Source organism: Diadema antillarum, unplaced genomic scaffold (assembly GCF_040938485.1).
Source record: "Diadema antillarum isolate AM-2024a unplaced genomic scaffold, OU_Dant_1.0 seq00001391_RagTag, whole genome shotgun sequence".
In the NCBI taxonomy this organism is placed as follows: Eukaryota; Metazoa; Echinodermata; class Echinoidea; order Diadematoida; family Diadematidae; genus Diadema; species Diadema antillarum.
The window spans coordinates 563,460-589,346 of record NW_027272146.1 but is presented as its reverse complement, the minus strand read 5'-3'; the positions used below and the strand labels follow the sequence as shown (position 1 = coordinate 589,346).

Genomic DNA, 25,887 nt, shown 5'->3' with positions numbered 1-25,887 from the left:
GATTTTGCTACAACACGCATTTTCCATAGACACCTGCCCGAGTATACTCGGGACTCGTCCTCAACGGGTTAAGGTAAAGGGATTCTAGTAACTAGGAAGGTGTTATGTGTGTTGCATAACTTGTCATTCTATGCAGTAGCAAACACTTTCCTTTGTGAGACCATGCGTAATGCAGGGCTCGACACTAATGGTGGCCCGGTGGCCCAGGGCCACCAAAAACGCACGTCGGGCCACCAAAATTTCAGAAAGGAAGTATTTGGTGGCCTGATCGGGCCACCAAAAAAGGTCGGATGTATGCCTTTGGGCCACCAAAAATAAAAGTTAGTGTGGAGCCCTGCATAATGTATTTGCATATGAAGGCTGCCATCTTTTAAGTATGTCGATATTAAAGGAAAAGTTGTGATCTTACTAGTGTATGTCAAGATTTGACATTTTCATCCGTAAACATGACATCCACATAGTACATACATTATGAAAGTAATGAAAGAAAGTTTCTATTTCTAATAGTGATAGTAGGAAATTCAAGAGCATGTGTTTAAATTCAAAGGGTGTTTGAAGTACATCATTTACTGATCGATTCATTGAATGTGATTTTATGTAGTTGATTTACATGTAGTTCACTTCAAAAAAGCTTTCGATCTTGTTCTCCTTGCAGTGGTCTCACGTGTCAGTGAACACATTTTACCAGTATGTAAAATTGTAGGAGGTGGTTTGAGATAGCAGAGATCAAATAATTGGACTGATGTAAGCCTCTGGTACATTCCTAAGTATAAGCCTATATGCAGTGTAGGTAGCATATTTTCATACCATATGTGACCCTGCACCACAAAACAAAGAAAAAGTCGCCAGACATGAATTTTTAGTTAAGGGCAGATTCTGAAAGAGCAGACTTTAAGCTTTATAATGGTGTATAACTCAAATCAAATGGACTTTTCGAAACTATCTAAATATTGGAAAGAAAGCACAAACTCAGGGAAAGTGTGAACTGAGAAAAGAGGCTCTGAAGTACAGTGTCTATTCAAGCGCCTAATCTTTACCCAGCCGTGCTGGCTGTGTGACGAATGGGACAAAAAACAGGAAGTAAACCACCAGAGTAACAACAATGAAGGGATTATCAGATTAAACTGAAATTAGGCATGCCTCATTAACACATTCTGTCCGTAAGTAAAGCCAACTTTCAAAGCAGTATCATTATCCTTTCAAAAGTTATTAGAGTCAAAAGTGAAGAGTGTGTACAAGGTTTTTTAGAAATGATAAGGGAACTCTAAAGACACACCTAATCACACTATTCTACCGAAAATGTTTCGAGATAAACTGCTAAAAAAACACACTTTCCTGCCCGCTTTATGATCCCAAATTTTAGCATAATGTAAAAGAAGACTTGCTCTTTCAGAAAATATGAAAAAGTCAAGATCGGCTAGGTTGACCCATTTCACTTATTTTCAGTCCTCACACAAAATCAGTGTGTGCGACTTTTTGTTCGTTTTGTGATGCACGGTCACATATATAACAGCATAATAATGTATATTTTCTCTGTTCTGGTCTCTCCTCCCATTACCCCACCCCCACCCTTCCCTTCATGCACCGTATTACGCAATCCAACTTTCCCTACACACAACGACCTCCGTGACGTTTGTCAGTCATAAGCCTTACCCGCAACTCTTTCCCACCGCTGGTGCCCGACTCCACCCGCCGGGTGACCAACGCCATATCGGCGGCTAGCGTCCAGACCAACAGCTCGGGCACCCAGTCGGTCACCTCCCACGTGGTGACCCTGGAGCGGCTCAAGCAGTTCCTGACCACCAAGCAGGGCATGGCGGAGATCACGGACGACGAGGTCAACGAACTTATACAGGTCAGTGAACCTTACATTCACTTCGTGATATCAATGTTGAGATCATCTTTTGCAAAGTCCTCACCAATTCCACAAGATATCTCATTGAAAATAATTCATCACTTTCCGTCGGGAAACACAAAGATTGTAATAAAAACAGAGTGACAGATAGAAAAAGTTTGATAAGCTCACTATGAACTTTTAGCGTGCAAAGATGAAGAAATATGTGAGGCAGATTACTTGAGAAACAAAATAGAAAGAAAGGGAGAGAGAGATAGAAAGTTAGACACATGCAAACACATCGCTGTGATTTGTTCATATACCCCATTGATACAGGTCATTTGGAATGCTCTAGAAGCACTCTAAACTCTGTGTGAACAGACAAAGTGGCTCTGTGATGTGCTTTAAAAGTTGTGCCCCTCTCAAGGATAGGTTCAGGAGCGCTCCTGAAATGCTCTAGGTCCTGCATAGCGGGTCATCAATATTTGGAGCAATTCAAAAGTAGTATACAGCGTACATTGTTCATATGTGAAGTTTCCTTGTGCTTGAAGGTTGCCATAGCAGTTATACGTACCTCTCTCAGCTGATTTGTGTTAGGTCTTGATGGGCCATGACTCTCTGTACGAACAAACTCAAGGGGCTGAAGTCACAGAGCTTCTGGAGCACTTCTGTGCCAAACTTTGTGTCTAAATGTGATAGAAAAACTTGTACATCAAATGGTAAAATGTTGCTTCTGTGTGAGTAGGGTTCAATACTTTAACCAATGCATTCGTTCTTGTGTGACATCGAGAAGTTGAGTAGGGGATGTTAGCTTCTTTTTTTTTTTTTTCAGCCAGCATACATGTGTACACCTATGAAGTAGATTGCAGCTTGCCATTCTACGTTGAAGAGCAGATATTTCAACTCTGAGAAACCGGTGCGTGAGATAAAACTGCAAAATGATTACAAATGGAAGGACAACATGAAAATATGAGAAAATGGGGAGAGAGAGACAGAAGACTCTGCAGTGTGATTGTAGATTAAACCAAAAAAACAAAAAGCAAAAACAAAAAACAAAAAGCAAACAAACAAATAAACAAACAACATTGATTTCCAGAATGAGACCAATTGAGGTGAGATGGTGATGTTATTGTAATTTGAGCTGGCCACGGCGGTTTGGGCTGCATGCTCAGAGCGGGCACATGTAATGCAATTCTCCATGTTTATCGAATTGTTCCTGTTTGCATGTAAAATGAGCTCAAATCTGAACCGCACAGTGAAGCAGCAGCAGAGAGTGGGGGGGGGGGGGGGTAATGTAAGGGAGGAAGGGAGAAGAAAAAATGGGGAAACAAGCTATATTTGGAGGGGGAAAAAATGATCTCAGAAAAAAAAAAGAAGAAGAAGAAGCTGCTCATGGTGCCTCCAGCCCTATACGTCAAACGTTGTTGAGGTGTCCAAGCGTTTTAGAAATAATTGATGTGATAAATGTGTTGTTTTGGCTACTGTGCCCCCGAATACTGCCGGAGCGTTGAATAAAACATGCCTCCCCGCCCTTCCCTGCCGCAGGAGGAAACAGATGTAGAGAGCCAAGGACAAATGAGCTTATGGGCACAGAGACAGATGAAGCGGCACTTGATTTGATACGATTTGATTTGATTTGATGTAATCTGATTTGATTGATTTGATGTAATTTCATTTTTGATTTGATTTGATTTGTGTTCCAAGGTTTTTGATTTTCTGCAGCTGGCTTAAAATCTAGAGTGTGAGGAAAGGATTTTTAGATGGTGATTCTCACACCCCCTCCCCCCGCCCCTCCCCCCTCCTTCCATGCCCCAGCTGAAAACAGGCATCGGTTGGTATGTTTGAATAATGATGGGTGAATGATTTAAAGGGAAGGGGGGGGGGGTGAGGAAATAGATACACAAAAGAAGGACTGGATGTACACCTTGATTATAGGAAAGGTAATATATGTACCTTGACCATCCTGTTACATGTAAGAGATGAAAAGTAAAAAAAAAAAACATTTTCATATGCGGAAATTGCAAAATGGACCATTGCAGTCACTAGGGTGAATTGAATTGAATTGAATTGAAAAGGTGTTTTATTCATCAATATTCATCGCAGCCCGGAGGCTGAATTACAGACATTGTTAACAAAGGGCCATGAATACATTAAAAATTCACACAAGATACAGCGTGGCAATGAAAAAAGAAATGCATAGAACAAAAAAAAAAAAAAAAAAAATCTTATTCATTTTAACCGTTGCACAATGAGATCAACCTATAATACAAAACAAAAATAAATATTTTTGTTTATTTATTTAGGGTGTGATTTAGAGAGGGCATATGATTTTATCCTTTTATCAAAGCAATTTTTTGTTGTTGTTGGACTGTGACAACACAGTCACAAGGTAAAATCTCATACCAGATAACCAGTCAGGCACAAATCAATTTTCACTTTAGGGAGAATCTAATTCCTCATTAGTTTTGGGGTCTGGATAATATCATTTCTTGACTAATTGCACATTGGTTTGGTGATAAAAGGGTGGAGAATTTGGCTTATTTTTTATTTGTATGCAGTGACAGGCTCGACATCTGTTCCTAAAACTTATGGTCTCCTAATATTTTTGTTCTGTACCCAACTTTAAAAATTTGCACAAAAACTTAATGTTTTGCTTCATTTCATTGTGTGTAACTTTCATGAAACAAAAAAACAAACTAAAAAAATACTAAATTGCAAGCTGCAAAAGAGATGATAAAAACATTTTGTGTAGGAGGGAAAAGAAAGATAATAAATAGGTTTGTGTTAACTATGGCCAAACATGCAAAACATAACAAACACAAAATTTAAACTTTTAAGAGATGGCATGATCGTCATAGAGGGCCATTATGATTAATAAACATTCATATGAATACTTGTTGACAGATTGGAATTGGGACTGCATCCAAGCTAAATTTAGACTACATCAACAATCTTCTGTATGTCACACTGCCTTTGAGGGAGTAGAGAATTTTAGAAGCCACCCACAGAAGCAAAAAGACCCCCAGGAATGGAAAAAGGAAAAGAAAATGGGGGGGGGGGGGGGAAGAGGGAGAGGCAGGGAAAAAGTTGATTGAGGTGGAGTAGACCATTCAGGTGTGAATGGAAAACATGTTTTATTTGCCATTTCTGATTCTGTCCTGCCCACGGGTGCAAATGGTCATGCAAGCGTGTTGGCCAAGGTTTCCCTTGCTGGGAGTGGTGAAGGGATTAAAGGGGGGGGGGGGGGGATGGGGCTAAACAGGGGCAGGCAATGCATGACTTATTGGCACATCTGGGTGTCTGAACCAATGCTGTATCCCCCGACAAGCCTGTTATTCCAGTAGCCACAAAAGCAAGCTATAGTGTACGGCAAAATAAGGAAATCAGAATCAAAGAATTCCTTCCACCCATCCTAAGGTCAAAGGATTGAATTCTTATACCCTCATTTAGAATCATTCGTTTTCTTAAGTTTCCTTTCTTGTTCTCCCCCCCCCCCCCCCTGTAGAGAGCTGATGAGTGAACAGACATGCCTGTGTACTTTCCAGACCCCTCCTTTTCTTTGATCTCGTACATGTAGTCATGTTGTTCTATCATTTGACGTTCTATCATTTTGATGCTTTGATGTTTAGCTTTCTCGGTTGTCATCACATTCAAGAAATACAAGTTTGTGATTTGATTTTTATTAGGCCAGCAAAATTCGGGAGAGCTTATTTGAAAAAGAGAAAAGAAAGATATATTACTGTTTGTTTTAAGTGCAAGTGGCTTGTTAGTATTTTCTGTGTAAACACGCTAATCATCTCACCAGAACAATTCAAGATGCATAGTTTGTTCATCACCAAGACCTTCAGCTTGGCCCAGTATTGACAGTAAGGCATTTTAGCATTAGATTTTTCCCCTTTCAAAGTAAATACAAGTAGCTACAAAGTTGATATGGAAATTGACCACTGCATCTCAAAGTCTGCTAATCAAGGTGTTTGGTTGTGCTGTAGTATCTCAGAAAAAAAGTGAAAGAGAACAAATTAAAGGTAAAGAAAAAAGATTAGAATGAGAAATTCAAAATCAATAGTGGTGCAGATGTCTTACGTTCCACAAAGGGTGGTGACAGTATGTTCAAATTGATCGCATTGTCATTTGTACTCATGTACATGTATATTGTTTGCTGGAAATAAATGTCATTGAACGGCACTGAACTGACATGGATTGGAAAATAAAAAAAATGCTCTCATTGTTAAGCTTGCATTTCACCATGTGCAGTGTACTTTAAAAAAAAAAAATTATGAATATGCCTTCAAATTTCTTTCAGAGTCAATGACTTAAAACTGCAAAACAAAAATCTCGAACAAAATTGAATTTCTAAGCCAAACATGTTATAACCATTGAGAAAAGAACTTTTTATGCCACCCACCCCCTCCACCATTACCTACAAGAGATGCAATAAACACAGATCATGCACTAAGATGTAGGGAAAAGAAGGAAATCTGTTAGATGAGAGTGCTGAGCCAAATGTAGTTGACATTTTGCAGTCGCTAAGGACATAAGCTGGAGGGCAACGGTGATGTATTATCCAATTTCAGCATATGCTGGTGGTCGGGAATTCAAGATTGATGTTACAGCTTAGCCAAAAAAAGAAGAGAATTAAAAGAAAAGAAAACTCTTCCAAGATTTATTGTCAATAGGGAGGAGATGAAGGGGGAGGAGAATTGTGGAGAAAGGTTATCATGTGAAGAAGAATGAAAGGCATGTTTTAGAAGAGTGCTTAGAGGGGAGAACAAAATAAAAGTGAAAGGTGAACCCGTATTGTGGATACACTAGGGAGAGTTTGGATTTAATGGTACCACGCTGTCGTTTCAGGGCAGTTTTAATCTGTGAAGTCCTGGGAAATCTGGCTTCAGATACCATGATTGTGTCATCATTGAATTACCACCTTTTACGTTTCAATGTGTATATATATGTTATTGAGAGAAAGGTTCATACAGTGTATGGCTAAATTCACTAATACTGCACAAAGTGGAAAGAAATATGCAGAAGTTTCCCGATTTTAGAGACAACTAGGAACCTCTGTGTCTTAACCCTAACTAGGCTGGGGGGGGGGGGGGGCCTCGGAGGCCCCCCCCCCGACGTTCCGCGCGATGTATCGCAATCGCAAAAAGCTATCGCCGCGACGTTTCATGACTTTTTTCTTTCGAGTCTCTCGCATCTTTTGACACCAAATTTGCGACGCCCGGGCACGCGGTTCCGAAGTTACGCATGAATATGTACATGCATGTCAGACCAAAAATTGCTAAAAAACGTTAATTCGTGTACAATTTCAATGCAAACTGTGCTTACAGGCAAATTTCATAAAAGCATGATTATTTTGGTGTTTTATTGATTAAAATCAATGAATAACACATTTTCTTGTTCGGAGCGATGTCGTTGACAAATTTCATCGAAAAAACAATGAAAAACATAAAGTCGAAAAAACAAAGAAATACGTAAGAAATTCCAAAAAACAATAAAATACTTAAGAATTTTTTCTGATATCACAATTTTTTTATTTACATTAGCTAAGGACACTAAATAAAATATTTACACAAAAAATGTGCCTGTTTTGAGCTTTATTTTGTTATTTATACCAAATAGTCTGATTTTATGCATCATCATGCATAAATTAGCATAATTTAGCATAAATGATGATTTTTTGAAAAAATGACTTCATGGTATTTTAGATTACATCATAGGCAATGTGTCTGCCAATTTTCGTCGCGATTGCGCGGTCGATGGCCGAGATCTGGAGGGGGGGCCTGGGAGGCCCCCCCCCCCCCCCCCCCGGCTCTATCAACTACCTAAATAGCCCGGCCTAGTTAGGGTTAAAATGTGCTGTGCCTATGAAAGATTTTGTTATAAATAAAACAAAATTGCAAGATTTGTGAAAAATATGCAAAGGAAACATACATTGTACATTACACTGTACCTTAACATAAAGCATGAGCAATGAGTAGTTAAAAGTCATCACCAAACCAGATGTGTGAAGTTTATCTTAAAGTTCATGTATCCCTTTTGCAACCCTAAAAATAAAGAGTCCTTTCATATTAAACTGGTATATTGAAAAAGTAGGTACTTCAGACTTTTCTTCAGAATAATGAAACTAAATACTTCTTCTATGATTGAGAGAGAAGCAATAGTATAGACTTCCAGTGAATACATTTGGACTCCCGAAATAAATTCCAACCGTAATTCTAAGCACAAAGGGGGAGTGTAGTCTCAAGTGACATGGGGTTTGTTTATCATTTCTGTTTTAAAGATTATGAGGTGTATTACTGTAAGATTTCAGACATGATGTTTGTTAGAAGACATCATCCTCCAACCATGCAAAATTTTGTGATGTTTGCCATATGGTTAATACCCAACTTTTAGTTTCTCTTCTGTATGCTGTGTGTATCAAATGTTTTGCGGTAGTTTTGTATCTGCCATTTCTTAGTTCAGTGATTATTCACAAAATAAAAACACCACAATGTGTCGCCTCTCATAGAATAAATGCAGTATACATCATCTTTCAAGATGGGAGAATATCACAGACTTTGATTCTGAGAAAAGGATGACAATGACCCATATTTTAAATCAACTGGCAAAAAATACCATTTAAGCCATAACAAAGAAAAAAATAACTGTCCACGTGGATGAGCAGTAGTTAATATTTCATCAAGAAATGAGGTAAAGCTGATTATTGAAATCAAGTCAGCTCCACTTGAAATAGGGCAAAGTCTCTCTTCCTCCTCCTCCTCCTCCTCCTCTTCCTCCTTTTTTTAAATTGTTCCTCACTTCATGCTCATCTCGTGATGCGGATGGAGTGCTTGCCACCTGGGAATTTTTCTCCAGCCGAGGACATTCCGTGCTAAATCAGGCAGACTAGTGCTTCCAATGCCGACAACAACCATGCAAGGGCAGCAAACGCAAACGTTTCGCAGACTCGCTGCCAGATTTGATCTGTCCTTGACATTTTGGATAATGTGCACCTTTACTCCAATTCTGCCCCACCCCCCTTACCTGTTACCCCCCCCCCCCCCCCCCCACCCTGTTTTGTTGTTTTTTTAATGAGTTAGTCTTTTGTGACTGTGTGTAGTGTTCAGTTGAAGTTTCCTGTCGTTCAAACATGTATGCATAGTTTATGTATTTGTGAATGTAGTGCATTTTGTGTGGATGTGAATGTCTATGTACAACTTGTACACGTATGTGTGTGTGTGTACATGCATGTCTATGAATGTTTGATTTGTTTGGATGTGAGTTTGGGGACTTCAAAACACTGAAGAAGGTACATTTACCTCAACTGTATCTACGAATGTATTATGAACTTTGATATATATATATATATATTATATATATGTATATATATATATATATATATACATACATGTATATAGTGTAAAAACAGTCGTATAAACACCGCAGGAGCCAAAAAATTGAACTGACGTTTCGGTCAAAGACCTTTATCAAAATAAATCTGACCATAAACAATTTGATGTAAGAAACTAAGAAGACGCACAAGTTTCTTACATCAAATAGTTTATGTTCAGATTTACTTTGATAAAGGTCTTTGACTGAAAGGTCAGTCCAATTTTTTGGGCTCCTGCAGTGTTTATACGACTGTTTTTACACTTGATATCTACTTACTACACACCGACGCACAACTTTCATATTTTGATATATATATATATAGATATATAGATATATAAAAACAGTGACTCATTCTGTCCTGCTGTATTTTGTTGTAGTTTTCTGCAGTAAGAATGATAGTGTGAAGTGCAGTATACTTGTCACTTTATTCATGGAGAAAGACAGGGATAGGTACCCATAAACACATAATTATGAACAATAGCATATAGATATGATTTGCATACCTTGAGACCAACAGAAATCTTCTTGAGCATATGAAGACATTTACTTCCAGTCGTAGGATATTTATATCATATTGGATGGCTAGATGAAAGCAATATTGGCCCTCACGAGTGCAATATTCCCTGGTATTCCATGAATTAATGCCATCCAATATAATTATCATCATCTACAATCAAATAGAGCAAGCATAAACTGCACAAAAATACAGGGCTTCTGCTGGTCTTTGAAGTTAACTCGGCTGTCACATTCCATTGCCAAAAAGGGGAAGCCCCTAAAACTGCGCGTATAAAGCAATAAAGCAACTAGCAAGATGTTTGCACGCTTGAGATGTAACAAAATAACGCGCACTAGTAGCAAGCGTTTGCACACTCAGCAAGCGCTCGTGCAAAAGATGAGACAGAATATGGTGTGATCTTGAACACCCAGTAACAACGGTAGCCTATGGGGAATTAATACGTTGGTCTATGCATTTCGTTCAATATGCTCTGATATTGAACGGTAAAAATTGAGTGCACCACAATACGCGTTTTTAATGCACCGCTAAAACGTCCTATACAGATGATAATTGAATAATATTGAATGAAAGCACTGAATCAGATGTAGAAGCCACAGCATTGATACAAATTTTCTTTTGGATATAGGATAAGGACATTTTTAATGGTATAACTGATGAAATGTCAGCATATCATTAGTATGACATGCAAGAGGACCCAGCAAGAGGTTGTTGGTCATGTGTATACAGTCTGTACACCCTCTATTGCATTCTCCTTATCAGTTTGGAGCTGAAAAGAGACTCAACATTTTATCTTACTAGAGACTGCCAGCAAAGAATTTATTGACTTCCAGATTTTAATGGAAGATGTGTAAAAATGTGGACAGAAGTGACATTTGATAATCGGGGTGTAACTGAACTATATCTTTCAAGAAAAAGTGAATATGGTGACAAAAAATATGCAAAACCAGTGGGACTTGTAGTGCAAGTCATGTACATATTTGCTGGACCCAGGTGGATATCTTGAATTGCAGTAATAACAGAATGACTTACGTTCAAATGATGACAGATACAAGCTAGTGTTTCTCTGATTTACGCAGCTACAGTGAGGTCAGTGACACTTTTTTTCTGTGCTGCCCTCATTCATAATGACTCTCTCCACAGGAGCAGAAATAATTACTTTTGCATGGTTGAAGTTGAGTCCATGCAATGCTCATTCATGTGGGGGATTTCCCCAATGGTCCATTGAGAAGGGGGATACAACGAAGTAAGGAGCAGTTGTCCATCTGTTGATGTGGAAATGCACATACATGTTGTACATAGTTAGGATATTTGTCTGTAATCAGTGGTAGATATGAACACACTGCACTGTCCCACACATTCACTTTATCTTTATTTATGTATCCATCCCTTCTTAATCCCTCCCTCTATTTATCTATCTGTCTATCTTCCTGTCTGCCTGTCTATCTATCTGTCATCTATCTATCTATCTATCTATCTATCTATCTATCTATCTATCTATCTATCTATCTATTTTAGTACCTGAACATGTATGTCTGCATCCATCTCTGTTCCTATCTTGCATTATTTTAATCTATTTTCTCATGAACATTTCACTTTTCAAGTTTCCGTTTTAATCGCTTTTGCAAATTCTCTTATTCTCCAATTGTTTTTTAGGGTCTCTGTCTCACCTTCTTTTTTTTTCTTCACTAATTCGCTCCCAATGACAATAAAGCGTCCATAACAAATTGCTTTGATTTTGGCTGACACATATTTTCTCTATTCCAATGCAGAGGCACGAGCCCTCGCTGACGATAAGGGAGCAACAGTGCCTGACTTTTGAGGGTTTCGCTCGCCTCCTGATGGACCAAGATAACTATGCATTCCCAAATGAGCAGCTCCTGGCTTGCAAACAGGTAAACCACCACCACCACCAACAACAACAACAATGGCAGCAGCAACAACAACGACAACAGCATCAACAACAACAACAACAATAACAACCACAACAACCTTAAAAACAACAACAAAAACCATAACAATTACAAGCACATCCACCACAACCACAACAACAACCACAACAACAGAATTGTACAAGGGCCAGGACCTGGACTGGGGTCTGGGCTTGTGCTGGGGTGCCCCCCCCCCCCCCCCCCCCCCCCCCCCCCTGTGTGGCAACACGCACATAAATAAGTTGAAAGCCACTTCCTGGCATGACTTGGCTTGGATAGATCACCTGTCTGCTCAGTTGTCACAGATTGTAGCACTGGAAGCATTCTTTACAACCAGCGCCCCCCCCCCCCCCCCCATATCTCAATTCATTCAACCCTTAACAGCAAGCTGTGTGTGTGTATGTGTGATAGTGGCAAAAGATACTGACGTAGGTGCACATGTTCATCGACAAACAGATATGAGGTTTGTCAAGAAAGTACAGTCTTTATGAATGTATTGTGACATACACTGTATGCCGGATGCCATCTACCTTATTATGCATCAAAGTCCATTTAATTTTTCATGAAGGGTTTGATAGAGTGATAATGCATGCATGCAAAATGAAAAGCGTATCTGTTTGGTGGTACAAAATATTTTGTGGCAAAATAATGGATATTTAATGATGACAACTCAAAACTTTTACACACAAGGGTACTGCAGATTATCCCATCCTCTTCTAAGATTGGCCTTTTTTGCTCTATTGGCTACCGGTAATAACTGTATTCTCAGTTTATGCTTGTTCCTCTTTGCACCTGACGTACAATTATAGCTGTCAGTAGTGATGTGACCTTTAAATCAATTTTCCTAACCTTTCACTTCTCTGCTTATATGACTGTATGCCTTTCATTTCTAAGTCAATATTAACACCGAGAGAGAGAGATTTCCCTTTGAAGGTTGACCTGTTTCTCATGATTCAATCATAGTTTTTTTTCTTTACCTTCCCCTCCCCCCACAGGAGCTCACTCATCCTCTCTCCCACTACTACGTGGCCTCCTCTCATAACACTTACCTCACGGGCCACCAGCTCCGCGGAGAGTCGTCGGTGGAGCTCTACTCCCAGGTGGGCGGGGCTAATGTCGACACTCCGGAATCAAAATACCTAATCGAGCCTCTCGCTTTGCTCTGCTCATTGCATTTCTTCATGTTGATTTGATCCAGTTTATGTAGAAGACTAAAGATTTCAGCCAAATATCTGCATCTAATAAAGGTGTTGTTTCATATGAGACCCATATGGGTGATGTACACATAGTGCATGTCCGATGATGATTTATATGAAATGAATGTCAAATTGCAGTAGTGATGAAGTACATGATAATACACTGCATTTTGGTTAATGTGGTTCAGATGAAATTGTTTGACTTTTTTCGTTTACAAAGATAGTAATTATGTACTTTTGTTGACATTGGGCATTATTGCATAAATGGACTTTTTTTTTTTTGCTGATGTAGCAAAAGTACATCGCAACTTTGTGCCATTACACCTTTATTTTACACTAGATTAGGACAAAAGAAAAAAAAAACCCAAAGTGAATGGCTCTGAGGAATAGGAGCTGTGCATGTATAATGTTTGTTTCTGAGCAAACACTTTCTTATATGTAATTGTCTCATCTGATTGTGTCATTTAAACGTACAATGGTTTATCTTTTGAAGTATTAGAAATTAAAGGGGAGGTAATGATGTATTTTCACTTCCTCATCTAGAAATGTGAATAATGCCATGTGCACACGTGTGTATAAAACAGTCATTCCATAGGCATCAGATATAGAATTTTTGTATTGTATTATGTATGTATCCGTATGTACATACACGCAAACGCATTTTATATGAGTGTATGTGTGTTTGTGTGTGTGTGTGTGACTATATGAGTGGACATCATGTGAATCATTTGGTATGTTATGTAATATCATTAACAAATTTCAAAAGATCGCAGACAATTCAATAGGTCAGTGCTTACAACTGACCTAACTTGAGACCACTGTCCATGTCTGTCTGGTGGCTGCTTCTGACTTGTAGGTTCTGCTGACCGGTTGTCGGTGTGTGGAGCTGGACTGCTGGGATGGAGACGACGGCTCTCCGGTCATCTACCACGGCCACACCTTGACCTCAAAGATCAGTTTCAGGGTACAGTGACAAAATTTTGATAAGGACCTTTCCATATAATTATTGTCATTAATTTATTATTATCATTACTTTTTTTCCTTTTTTTATGTAGGTGATGTAAAAAGGAATACATCATGAATTGATATCAAAAAGCTTTTTTGGTCTCATTAAATAGTATGGTTTGCAATCAATGTTGCTGGAGAATTCAGTGACAAAATTTACATCTTATTTTTTTTTTACAAAGAGATGTATAGCTCTGATTAAAGGAAAGTTGTGTGAGTGATAGGCAGATGGGTTTATAGCTTTTAGAAAGCAATAATGCACTCTTATAACATGATATGATACATGTACGACATACACTTACTTTATTCATTCAAATCAATCTTTTCACTAAGAAGAAAAATATGTGCTGTTTCCAATATTTTAGCTGTAGTGTGCCAAGTAAAACAACTACATTTAGCATTCAGTTAACTCCCTCCACCCTGACCCCAAAAAAGGTTTGGAGTGTATTGGATAACAGTGTAAATCACCCATGTGAAAATGATTGTGGTAAAGAAGAGATTAAGAGGAGGAGATGTATTCCCATTCCATTGGAAAGACAGCTTGAATGTCAGAGAAAAGAAATCAAGCAAGTGTGAAGCAAACCAGAGTAAGAATCATGGACAAAGGCACCAATTGAGATTATTTCACCCGTTGAAGACAGGTCCCAAGTATACTCGGCAAAGCGTCTGTGGGAAATGTGTGTGGTAGCAAAATCAAACCGTCCTTAACGGGTTAAACATGGATGCATACATTTTGTACGCTTTGCGTTAGGATCTTTGCACAGTGTATTACGTTTTACACCCTAACCCCCCCCCCCTTCTCTTGATCCCCCTCTCTACACCCCATACTCTCCAAACAGGAAGTGGTGGAGGCCATCAACAGGTCGGCGTTCATCGCCAGCGACTATCCCATCATCCTCTCAGTGGAGAACCACTGTTCCTTACAGCAGCAGACGCGGATGGCCCAGATATTCAGCGTAAGTAAGGCAGAAAATGAGGCCCATTCCCCTCCTCCCTCCCTCACCCTCCCCCCCCCCCCCCCCCCCCAATCCTGTTTCCACCTGGGGAACATTGCATTCCAACCCCTCCGGCCCCCTGTGCACTTGAGAGGCAGGATATGTATGTTTTATGTTGCCATGGCAACCGAGTGCCAGCTGTTGGCGACTGCTTGCCTCTTCACTTTCTGTGTGTCTGTTGTGTTGGGAATGTTTATGTTTGTATGTGTCTGACATACTTTCTCTCAGTGAAATAAGAATATATAGGAAAATATTATTATTAATTTTGGTTCCTGATATTTACGCCAGATGGCATGTGAAAGACCACGGCTGTTGTGTAAGAGAATACACAGCAGAGAGAAAAGTGTATTTCCTTAGCAAAATAAAACTCTGGGAGACTCTGTTCTGTACAATCACTTGAGTATAATTACAGTGTAATCATAAACATGAAATGGACAACAGTCTCTATAATGGTTTCTTTTTCAAGTTGGAGCCATTCTTTGGTGTGGAATTGACTTGCTCTTCTGATGATATTATTTTCTTTCTCTTTTTTGTCATACATTATTCAAATTCTTTGGTACATCACCTGGAATGGATAAAAGAGTTGCATTACAAACACTGTCTTTGTTGTTTTTTGGGGGGTGTTTTGAGGGGTTTTTTTTGCCTGTAGCAATTAAACATTGTGGTCACAGATGGGCTACTCATATAAATTAACTGTGTACATGTTGTCATTACCTTGTCACTACCTAACCTCTTCACTTCGTAAAAAGCAAAGCTATATTGTGATACTATAGCTTCCTCCAACTAATCAGTGTCTCTGATACAAACACACGAGTGTGCCCAAGACTAACCCTAAAAGTCTTGAGGAGTGAAGTTGATCCTGAGCAAAAGAGACGAGGCATGAAGCATGAGACTAATTAAGTCGCTCCGTTACTGACATTTACCGAATGGGAGGTGCAGGGTAAAATGTCAGTACGTAATGGGGCAGTATGCAGTAGTAGCAGAAAATTGTTTGTGGTTTGACGGAATTGAAAGGTGAGAATGCATGAATGATATATGCATGAAAATTGCAGGCCTGCGGTGTTTGAATCATAGAGGAATGAAGAATGCGATGTGATGGATATGTTTTCCAGTCGGCGTCGATCCTGCATGAGAGCGGAAATTGATAGAAAAAAAAAGAAGAAAAAAAAATATGAGCACCACAGCCAAGAGCCAGGGGAAATTAATGAAAAGCAGCATCACAGGTTTAACATTTGGAACGCACACCCTCAATGGCCTATTGAGTTGCGACATTGCTGTTGCTGTAAATGCAGACGGGATGGGGGGGGGGGGGCAGAGGGGGGAGAATGAGAGAACAGGCCATCTACAAGAGGGACTGTGGCTGTTTTGAATGCCTGATTGGAGTCTGAATTAAAACCCAACATGGCTGGCGGCAAAACTTGTTCCCTAACTCTCCAAGTGCGATGAAGAAAGGACAGCTCTGTGTATGTAACATCTTAATCGACTTCTCTCTCAAAGGCACGAGAGGGAAGAGGGAGATCAGAGAACCAAAAAATGATTCTTGTCTTTCTCATCAGAATTGTTTTTCTAGCCCTTAAAGGTAGTGTCTTGATGGGCGATGGAAATTTGAAGAATGGATCGAATAGTGTTAGCTTTCCCGCCCGCTGCAATCTGTTGCTCGGATGTGGTTCATATCGTGGATGGCCCTTTGGAATTGCAGGTCATTGGTATCAGAATACTACTGTTAACCAGTTGAAGTCTTTTAACCGTTCCTTACGGGAACCTGGTATACCAGGTTCCCAAGATCAAGACAAGAGTGCCTGCTTTCGTGGCCAAAATTCATGCTTCTTTGTGTCGTAAAGTCCCCAAAAATGGGTTTGATAAAAAGATTAGAGTTTTTTTCTAGCAGCTTTTGTTCTCTTTCTGTTCGAAGAATTCGTATATCACAGTATTTTTTACCTTTGTCTGATTTAGTTTGCCCTTGCTCTGCTACAAAAACTCGTATGAACATGTACATTAGCGATCAAAGCTGATCACAGTAGATATGTGTGTTAGCTGACCCCAGTCATCGCATTCTGGTGCCTGATTTGTGTAGAACAAAAGAGTCTGTGAGCCCATCAGCGCACGCTTTATTCATACATCGCACCCGATTTATATTTTTATTGTTCAAGCTAGGGCACATGTAGTTGACCATGGAGGAGGGGATGCATGCACCGCTATGCTTTTGCACAGGTGGATTACCAACCTGTCCGTTCTCTGTCGACAGGTAAAAAGAATCTTGTTTGGGGACATTGAAGGTATTTATAGAGAATTGCGGAAGGAACGGGTTAAAAAGGCGTGTGCAAAGAAAGCACAAAGACTGACCTCTGACCTTAGGTATTGCCCTTTCAACATCAAACCCTCACGCTGTGTTGAAGAAAAAAAAAAGTGTCAATCACACAAAATATGAGATTGATCTACATTTGCAGGTCTGAGATATGGAAAACAGAAATAAAATGTTTGCACCACTCAATTTTTACATTGCATTCATCAGCTCATTCATCAAGTGTTACTGTAATTGCTCTTTCTCCTCTCCACCTCCCCCCCCCCCCCCCCCCCCGGCATAATTATTGTACTTATGTATCATGGGTGTATGGGTAGACTAGTTCACCCTCCCTTTTGTGATGAATGAATGAAATGGGATCTACACGTAGGCCCTATGTGAGTCAAAACTTCCTCACACACGGGACCTCCTAATGTCAATCTGAAGGGCAGAGAGCTTTTGCCTCTTACTCGAGCGGACGTCATGATTACACAATATTGCTCAGCTAGACTTAATGGGAATCCAAACCAAGCCATTTAATTGCCAGGCAGACACACCACAGACTGAGCCACATCACTGCCCAATCTTTTGATGTGACACTGCAAATGCCAAAACATTAAATGAAACAATGTTGGAGTTTATGTGGCCAGATAAAGTCCAAACATGCGTAGTAGATGCAGGGCTCAGTATATGTTGTCATGTGTTCAGTAACATGTTTTTGTTGGGTTTTTTTTTTTCTGTCTCTCCTGTGCAGGAGGTCTTTGGCGAAAAGCTGGTGAGCAAGTTCCTCTTTGAGTCCGACTACAGCAGCAATCCCCGCCTGCCCAGCCCTGAGCAGCTCAAGCACAAGATCTTAATCAAGAACAAGAAGCTGAAGGCTCACCAGGCACCTGTTGACCTCCTCAAGCATAGGGTGGGTGTGGTCACTGGGTGTGGTCTATTGGGTGTGGTCTACTGGGTGTGGTCCACTGGGTGTGGTCTTCTGGGCGTGGTTTAATAGGTGTGGTCTATGTGGTGTGGTCTATTGGGTGTGGTCTACTGGGTGTGGTCTCTTGAATGTGTCTATTGGGTGCTGTCTGTTGTAGGTGCAGTCTATTGGATGTGATCTACTGGGTGTGGTCTATTGGATGTGGTCTACCGGGTGCAGTCTATTGGGTGTGGTCTATTGGATGTTGTCTACTGGGTGCAGTCTTTTAGTTGCAGTCTATTGGGTGTGGTCTCTTGAATGTTGTCTACTGGGTACATGTCTTTTAGTTGTAGTCTATTGGGTGTGGTCTATTGGATGTTGTCTACTGGGTGCAATCTTGTAGGTGCAGTCTATTTGGTGTGGTCTATTGGATGTTATCTACTGAGTGTGATCTCCTGGGTGTGGTATATTGAGTTTAGTCTATTGGATGTTGTCTACTGGGTGCAGTCTTTTAGGTGCAGTCCATTGGGTATGGTCTATTGGATGTTGTCTACTGGGTGCAATCTTGTAGGTGCAGTCTATTTGGTGTGGTCTATTGGATGTTATCTACTGAATGTGATCTCCTGGGCGTGGTATATTGGGTGTAGTCTATTGGATGTTGTCTTCTGGGTGCAGTCTTTTACACACGTAGGTGCAGTTCATTGGGTATGGTCTATTGGATGTTGTCTACTGGGTGCAGTCTTTTAGGTGCAGTCCATTGGGTATGGTCTATTGGATGTGATCTACTGGGTGCAGTCTTCTAGGTGCATTTTATTGGATGTGGTCTATTGGATGTTATCTACTGAGTGTGATCTCCTGGGCATGGTCTATTGGATGTGGTCTATTGGATATGATCTACTGAGTGTGGTCTACTGGATGTGGGCTATGGGGTGTGATCTAATGGGTGTGGTCAGTTGGGTATGTTCTATTGTGTGTGGTCTATCCATACAAGGACCTCCCTTTTTCTATTGATCAATAGTGGTGAATAACCGGTCATGTAAGTAATTTCATAAGGTGTACATACCTGCCGGCCCGTATGTTTGTATGATACTTGGTATGTTTATCAAAAGTAAAACAAATTATACGTCTTTGATATGGAAAACACACATTTGATTAAGCATGCTTTTAATGTGAGATTTTTTCCCCAATTCTTAGCCAAGATATGATATGCTTTTTTAGCATACATTAGTAAGTTTGTTATCTGCAGAGGTTAACAACCCTGGTTAAATTACAATCATGAATTGTCAGTGTATGACATCTTCTGTCATGTTCCTTCAATATCATCTAAGAACATTGGAAATTATATAAGTGAATGTGTTATGTCTTTTTTTTTTTTCGTTTATTTACTTCAAGAGCAGTGTAACTATGGGGCTGTATTCAGTGATTTGCATATCATCTTTGTGTCCCATGTGCTTGTTGTACAGGCCAAACATGAAACCATGGAATAGTATCAGATATAACGAGTTGTCAAGGAGTACAACTTTGTTCACATCAGATGTAATACAGGACCAACATTGTCTTTAATTTTGATTGTGGCTAAATGGTCATGGAGATTGAAGAGAAATATTGGAACACCATAGGATACCTGGTGACCTTGATATAAGATGTGGCCATCATGCATCTTGTGTTCTGCTCAGGTTATGCAACTGGTCAATGAGCACAAGAGTTCAAAGGTGGACCTGCTGGGTTCGGCCACCAACTCCGTTTCCATGGGTGACATCTCGGAAGAGGAGGATGATGACTTCTTCGAGGATGCCTACGAGGAAGTCCTTCCCGTTGATGGTAATGGAGGCAGAGTAGAGCAATGCCATTGGACTACTTTATTTGCCAGTGTTTAACCCGCAGACGTGTTTAATCTACACCCCCCAAGTTTGGTCCCCCAAGGGGGAAAAAATGTTGGAAAACAAAGAAAAAATTGGGGCTTATGAAAAGAAAACCTGACCTGAAAATAGAGCATCTAATCTTTATGGAAATCCATGCAAATTTCTTTTTCTTACACAGTCTTTTTCTTCTAAGTAAAATTCCATTGAATTTTGAGCAGGAACAGGCAGCTTTACATTTATGATAGTGCCATATAACTAGGTAGCTCTTACCCAACACAACATCAGCACATGGCTCAAGAGTTGCTTTGTAATATTTGCCTTGGCATTGACCTCTTGGTATTTTTTTTTTTTTGTACATGTGATTCAATATTTCCCGTGAAGTGATAAAGTAATCTTTTGTAGAGTTGAATGACATATGAATTGACTGTTCACTGCTTTTATCTTATAATAGGCCAAAATAAAGAAAAATAAACACATAAGCATGTCAGTACGTAAAGCATGGCTTTCTCTTCTGATACCTTTATCAAAAACTAATTATTTTGTAAGCTGCTGTCTCTTCAGTCTATGAAGGCATGACATTATCTAGTGCATGGTGCACATTGCACATATCACTTTCATTCTGACAATGATGGAAAGAAAAGTCCAAAGTGGATTGTTTTGTATGTGGGTAATACAGCTGTATGTAGTCTTATTTGCCAAAAATAGCCTCTGTACTGTAACATGCAGTATGAGAAATACAGTTGTACATTTGTGTTGTCCCAGAGGGCTCTGTCATTCAGTATAACCCCAACACAACCAGGTATCGATCTAAACACCTGGGCCAAGAGGAAAATAAGTTACAGGTGAAACATCTTGCCTAAGGATGTGAGCCCTTGGCAAGGCATTGAATCCAAGAACTCATCTCTGAAGATTTCAGGGCCAAACCATTATATGTGAATTTGCTGGAGGGATGTGTCACTTGTGTGGTAATATGTGACCGTGCACCTCAAAACGAACATAAAGTCGCACACACTGATTTTGCGTGGGGACTGAAAATAAGTGAAATGGGTCAACCTAGCCGAACTTGACTTTTTCATATTTTCTGAAAGAACGGGTCTTCTTTTACATGATGCTAAAATTTGGTATCATAAAATGGGCAGGAAAGTGTGTTTTTTAGCAGTTTATCTCGAACATTTTTGGTAGAATAGTGTGATTAGGTGTGTCTTTAGAATCCTTTTATCATTTCTGAAAAACCTTGTACACACTCTTCACTTTCAACTCTAATAAATTTTGAAAGAATAGTGCTACTGCTTTGAAAGTTGGCATTAATTATAGACAGAATGTGTTAATGAGGCATGCTTGATTTCAATTCAATCTGATAATCCCTTCATTGTTGTTACTCTGGTGGTTTACTTCCTTTTTTTGTCCCATTCATCGCACAGCCAGCACGGTTTGGTAAACATTAAGCGCTTGAATAGGCACTGTACTTCAGAGCCTTTTTTCTCAGTTCACACTATTCCTGAGTTTGTGCTTTCTTTCCAATATTTAGATAGGTTAGGAGAGTCCATTTGATTTGAGTTATACATCATTTTAAAGCTTAAAGTCTGCTCTTTCAGAATATGGTCTTAACTAAAAATTCATGTCTAGCGACTTTTTGTTTGTTTTGAGGTGCAGGGTCACATATGATGTTTCCGATATGAACTCTACTCAATTACTTGTCTTCTGCATGCTGCTTTATTACCCTTTCCAATCTGCTCTCAGATAATATTCCAGATAACTCTGTGGAGTTTGGCAAGCCTCCTCTTGGTCGCCTGGCTTCCACGCAGTCGGAGGGTTCAGAGTCGCCCGTCCCTGATGAGCTCAAACTCAAGGGAACCTTGGCCAATGGAAAGCACAAGCAAGTGGCCATCTTCTCTTGTGATGTTTAGTGATGACATTTTAGTTATCAATTTTCAATTTACAACTTTCAATTTTGATCTTTTTATGTGGTGATGGAATATTGTAACATCTTGTGAATGCACCTATTTCAGTCACCTTTTGATAAAATTTAATGCCTTTTGCTGACATTTGCAGCTGTTCTTTTCAATAAAGAAATCTGCTTTTCAGAATATTTGCATTGGAAAATACAGTACTGTACTCATAGATGAGAGTTCATATGGTATCTTGATATATACCACCATATCTTGATATGTGTATACCACCATATATTTTGTATATGTTAAATTCAGCAGCAATGATCAAGTACAACTGAGGTCTTCTTTACAATGCATGTGTACAGGTAGATCCTATTTCAAATTTGCTGAAAGAACCTTGGACTGTTTTTTGTTTGTTTGTTTGCTATTTGATGATTTAATTTTACTGTTGACATGATGCAAATTGATCTGTTGATGACAAGTGCTAAAATGACAAAGCATTAATATGGGTGTAATTGATGGGAAAATGAAGTCTCTATAAATTCTTGAACCTGTACAAAATTTCCTTAATTTGGATATACAACAATATACTTACAGTCAGGAGATCATGTCTTCCATCGTCAGCTAAACCTATGAAATAATTTCAATTTTTATGATATTTCTGTAGAAGAAGTGGTAGTGGCAGCCAGATCATGCCTCCAGCCGGTGATCGTAACTATGGTGACGACTTCTACAAGATGGCCCAGGTCAAGCACAAGAAGAAGAAAGAGACCAGCCAGATCTCACCGGAGCTCTCCGACCTGGTCATCTACACCCAGGCGGTCAAGTTTCCCGGCTTCAGCAGCTCCGGGGAGCAGACAATTGGCACCCCGAAGGAGAGCAAGCAGCTCGGTCGCCGTAGCAACCGGTCCAGCACACAGACAAGTGCCTCCAGTAGTCCTGTCCCAGCGACAAAGGACAATACCAAGAGTGAGTGAAAAACTCATTGACCCAAACTAGAGCAGAGCTACTCATGGATGTACTAAACAATGTAGCTTGATCTGTTTCATACCAGTGTCTGTGGTATAAATTTAATTAGCATCAGCTGTATCCAAAATGTATCAGCTCAGTTTATCATGAAGTTGGAATTATGGACTCTTGTCATACCATACGCTGTTTTCTGGCATCAGGCTCAAAGCCACCACAATCCTCCCATTTGAATTTTGTAACGCCATTCTCTGGGAATATATATATGCTTTTGCTATTTAGAAATGCTACCTGCCAGCCAGGGTCTGTATGAGCCGTGTGTATGCAGAGTTGGTGTAAAATATTGTCCAAACTAATTTTCCAGCCTCGGAGCAGACAGAGGGGAGCTGTTTATGTTCTTTAATAGCTTTAACAACTTTTGCCATCTATTTTGAAATAAACTGCAGAACACATGTGCATACCTATCAGGATTAAAATCAAGGATGTCCTTTCGAAGACCACAATTCTTGTCCACCATTCCACAGTACCGCAGTGGGTGTATAGTGATATGTTGATGTAGATTTTTTATTCATCCAAGTGGTTAAGTGATTTTTTTGTAAATATATAAAGGAAAAACAAAGTCTCTTCAATCATATCTTTGTTTTCCCCCTCTTGATGCTGTGGTGCAGGTAGCGAAGACAGCCCGCAGATCAACGGGTCGCCAGAAGAGCGCAAATTGCAGCATTCCTCCATCCTGTCGCAGTCGCAGCAGGGCCTGGTGGCCGAGAAACTGACCGCCTACATCCAGACACCAAAGTGCTTCCACATCTCCTCCGTCAACGAGAGCAACCTCAAGCGGATGTTCCGCAAGTACTCCACCAAGTTTGTTGAATATCCTTTTGATGGCATCAAAATGTTTATGATAATTCATGTGCTTCATCTGGCAGACATGGAGGCTTTTGGCAGTTTTTGGAGTTATCAATTTTTATGCATTATTTTAAGCAATATATATTCATACGACATTCAAATCAAACTTGTAACAGCTACAGTACTATTGATTGTAACAGGAGCCTTTGATGTGTAAAGATGATGCTCAAAACTTCAGTAGATGAGTAGTCAGCTTGCACCCACTAAATTGGAATATTGTGTGAGCCATCAAAGTGTCAGTGTTTGGTACAGTTTAATTAAACACACACACACACAAAAAAAATCACAACTTTAACAGGAAGACTAGATTTCCCATTTATGATGGTGAGTCAGTTTTTTATGAAAGGGGAATGGTTGTATTATGGTACATTCGTACAAGGAAACAATCTGTTGAAATTGTCGACAATAGGTGATTGATGGGTGCATGCTTGTAACTGATTGAATGTGCGCTACAAAAGTATGTGCAATTTGTACTTGTATATTATAACACTTGAGGAGTGCGATTGTGCGAAATTGTGAGTTGATTAAGATCCTCTCGTAAGAGTGAGTGTAAAGGTTGATGTCATTGTGCACCATTCAAACCTGCGACAAAAATGGCACTATAAACAGCCACAGCATGCTATGGTAATTTTTTCAGTGGGCAGTGGACCATTGCTCAACAAGAATCATCGTATAAGATTGACAAATGCTCCTAATCTTTTATCCTTAATGGCACTGTCCTCCGATTCACGCATACCGAGTACCAGTTAATGAGGACGTACCCCGCTGGCATGAGGATAGACTCGTCCAACTACAACCCCTTCATCTACTGGGCCTTTGGCATTCAGCTGGTTGCCCTGAACTACCAGACTGATGGTGAGACACTGATTGCTTAGCTCCTCTCTGACAAAGATAATTTACCTAATGCTTTTTGTTGTGTCAAGAAAGCTACACAATCTGGAGAAGCTCTGGAGCTGATGCATTTTCACAGAGATTTCTGTTTTCTCATGGAAACTAGGGAATAAAAAAACATGTTTTTTTTTCCAAAATGACCCTTGGCATGGGTTAGGAAGCTGTTACCAGAAGTGCTTGTTTTCAGAGATTATGCAAGTTTTGCTGAAAATTTGAGCAGTGCATTTGTGGTTGATGAACTTTCAATCAACTTTCAATCATCAGCTAGGATATCCAGCAGTATCTCACAATGGATCACATGGTTTTATCATAGAGAAACATACTTTACTGAAGAGGGGGCTATGTACTATGTGACCCCATGCAAGTTACTTGCCTTTACCTTGAAAAACAAGGAATTGAATGTTTTGAAGAAGTTTTGAAAAACTCATGAATATAAACATGTAGGAAAACTTTAAGCAGTACGCACAAGCTTCCAGACAAATTTTATACTGCTCTTAAAAATCATTTCTAGTTTTGATGTAGCATTCCTGCATCACTGATCAAATTTTGTATAGATCTGTTACCATCTTGTGTCTGGAAACGTCTTTGGAATAGCAATCCCAATGTCTATTGAATGATTCCAGACCCCAGCCTCCAGACGTACTTTGCCATGTTTGAGAGGACGGGGAACTGCGGCTATGTGCTTAAGCCCTCTGTGTTATGGGACAAGAGCCACGCCCTCTTCAACCGCTTCAACGCCTACAACAAGTCCTTCGACGGCATTCCAATCAAGGAACTCACCATACAGGTCCATGATTTCACCTTGCTCTGTTCTTCCATTTCTTCTGTTCTTCCCGTTCATTCTTGAATATCATATCATGGGAAATGCGTGTTAATTGTAGTAAAATTAAACTGTCCTCAACGGGTTAAGGAACTATTAACCAATTGCTGATGAGTGATACTCCATCTGGTACTTTGTCCACGGCTATAATCCTGTTAGTTGTCCACGGCTATAATCCTGTTAGTTGTGCACAACCTTACAATTCATTCAATTCATTCAATTCAATATGGTTTATTGTGCAAGTATAAAAAAAATAAAATAACAATCCAGCAGCTCGAAGGCTGATACGGTTGCTTTACATTAGAATCATTAAAAAAGATGAAATGACATTGATAGGATAAGCATGCGTGAAATATGTAAAAAAAAAAAGAAGATATAATACACATCAGACCGGGGCATCAGAAAATGGGATAGGTGAGAGTATTGCACAACAGGTAATGAGATACAGTATGTACTGTACTTGTATAGAGAATAACAAATATGGCAAGATGGAGACGAGCGGGCAAGGAAGTA

General features: G+C 39.8%; 1 protein-coding gene across 1 annotated transcript in view; it reads left to right on the top strand.

Moving 5' to 3' along the window:
• LOC139708945 (uncharacterized) overlaps positions 1-25,887 on the top strand; it is a 206,720-nt gene that overhangs the window by 167,634 nt on the left and 13,199 nt on the right. Inside the window, exons 22-33 of the mRNA XM_071620914.1 lie at positions 1,641-1,855; positions 11,495-11,617; positions 12,649-12,753; positions 13,706-13,813; positions 14,694-14,810; positions 17,885-18,043; positions 19,714-19,858; positions 21,640-21,775; positions 22,459-22,760; positions 23,426-23,627; positions 24,394-24,518; positions 25,178-25,341. Of these exons, the coding sequence (XP_071477015.1) occupies positions 1,641-1,855; positions 11,495-11,617; positions 12,649-12,753; positions 13,706-13,813; positions 14,694-14,810; positions 17,885-18,043; positions 19,714-19,858; positions 21,640-21,775; positions 22,459-22,760; positions 23,426-23,627; positions 24,394-24,518; positions 25,178-25,341 (1,901 nt within the window). The remainder of the gene's footprint in view (positions 1-1,640; positions 1,856-11,494; positions 11,618-12,648; positions 12,754-13,705; positions 13,814-14,693; positions 14,811-17,884; positions 18,044-19,713; positions 19,859-21,639; positions 21,776-22,458; positions 22,761-23,425; positions 23,628-24,393; positions 24,519-25,177; positions 25,342-25,887) is intronic.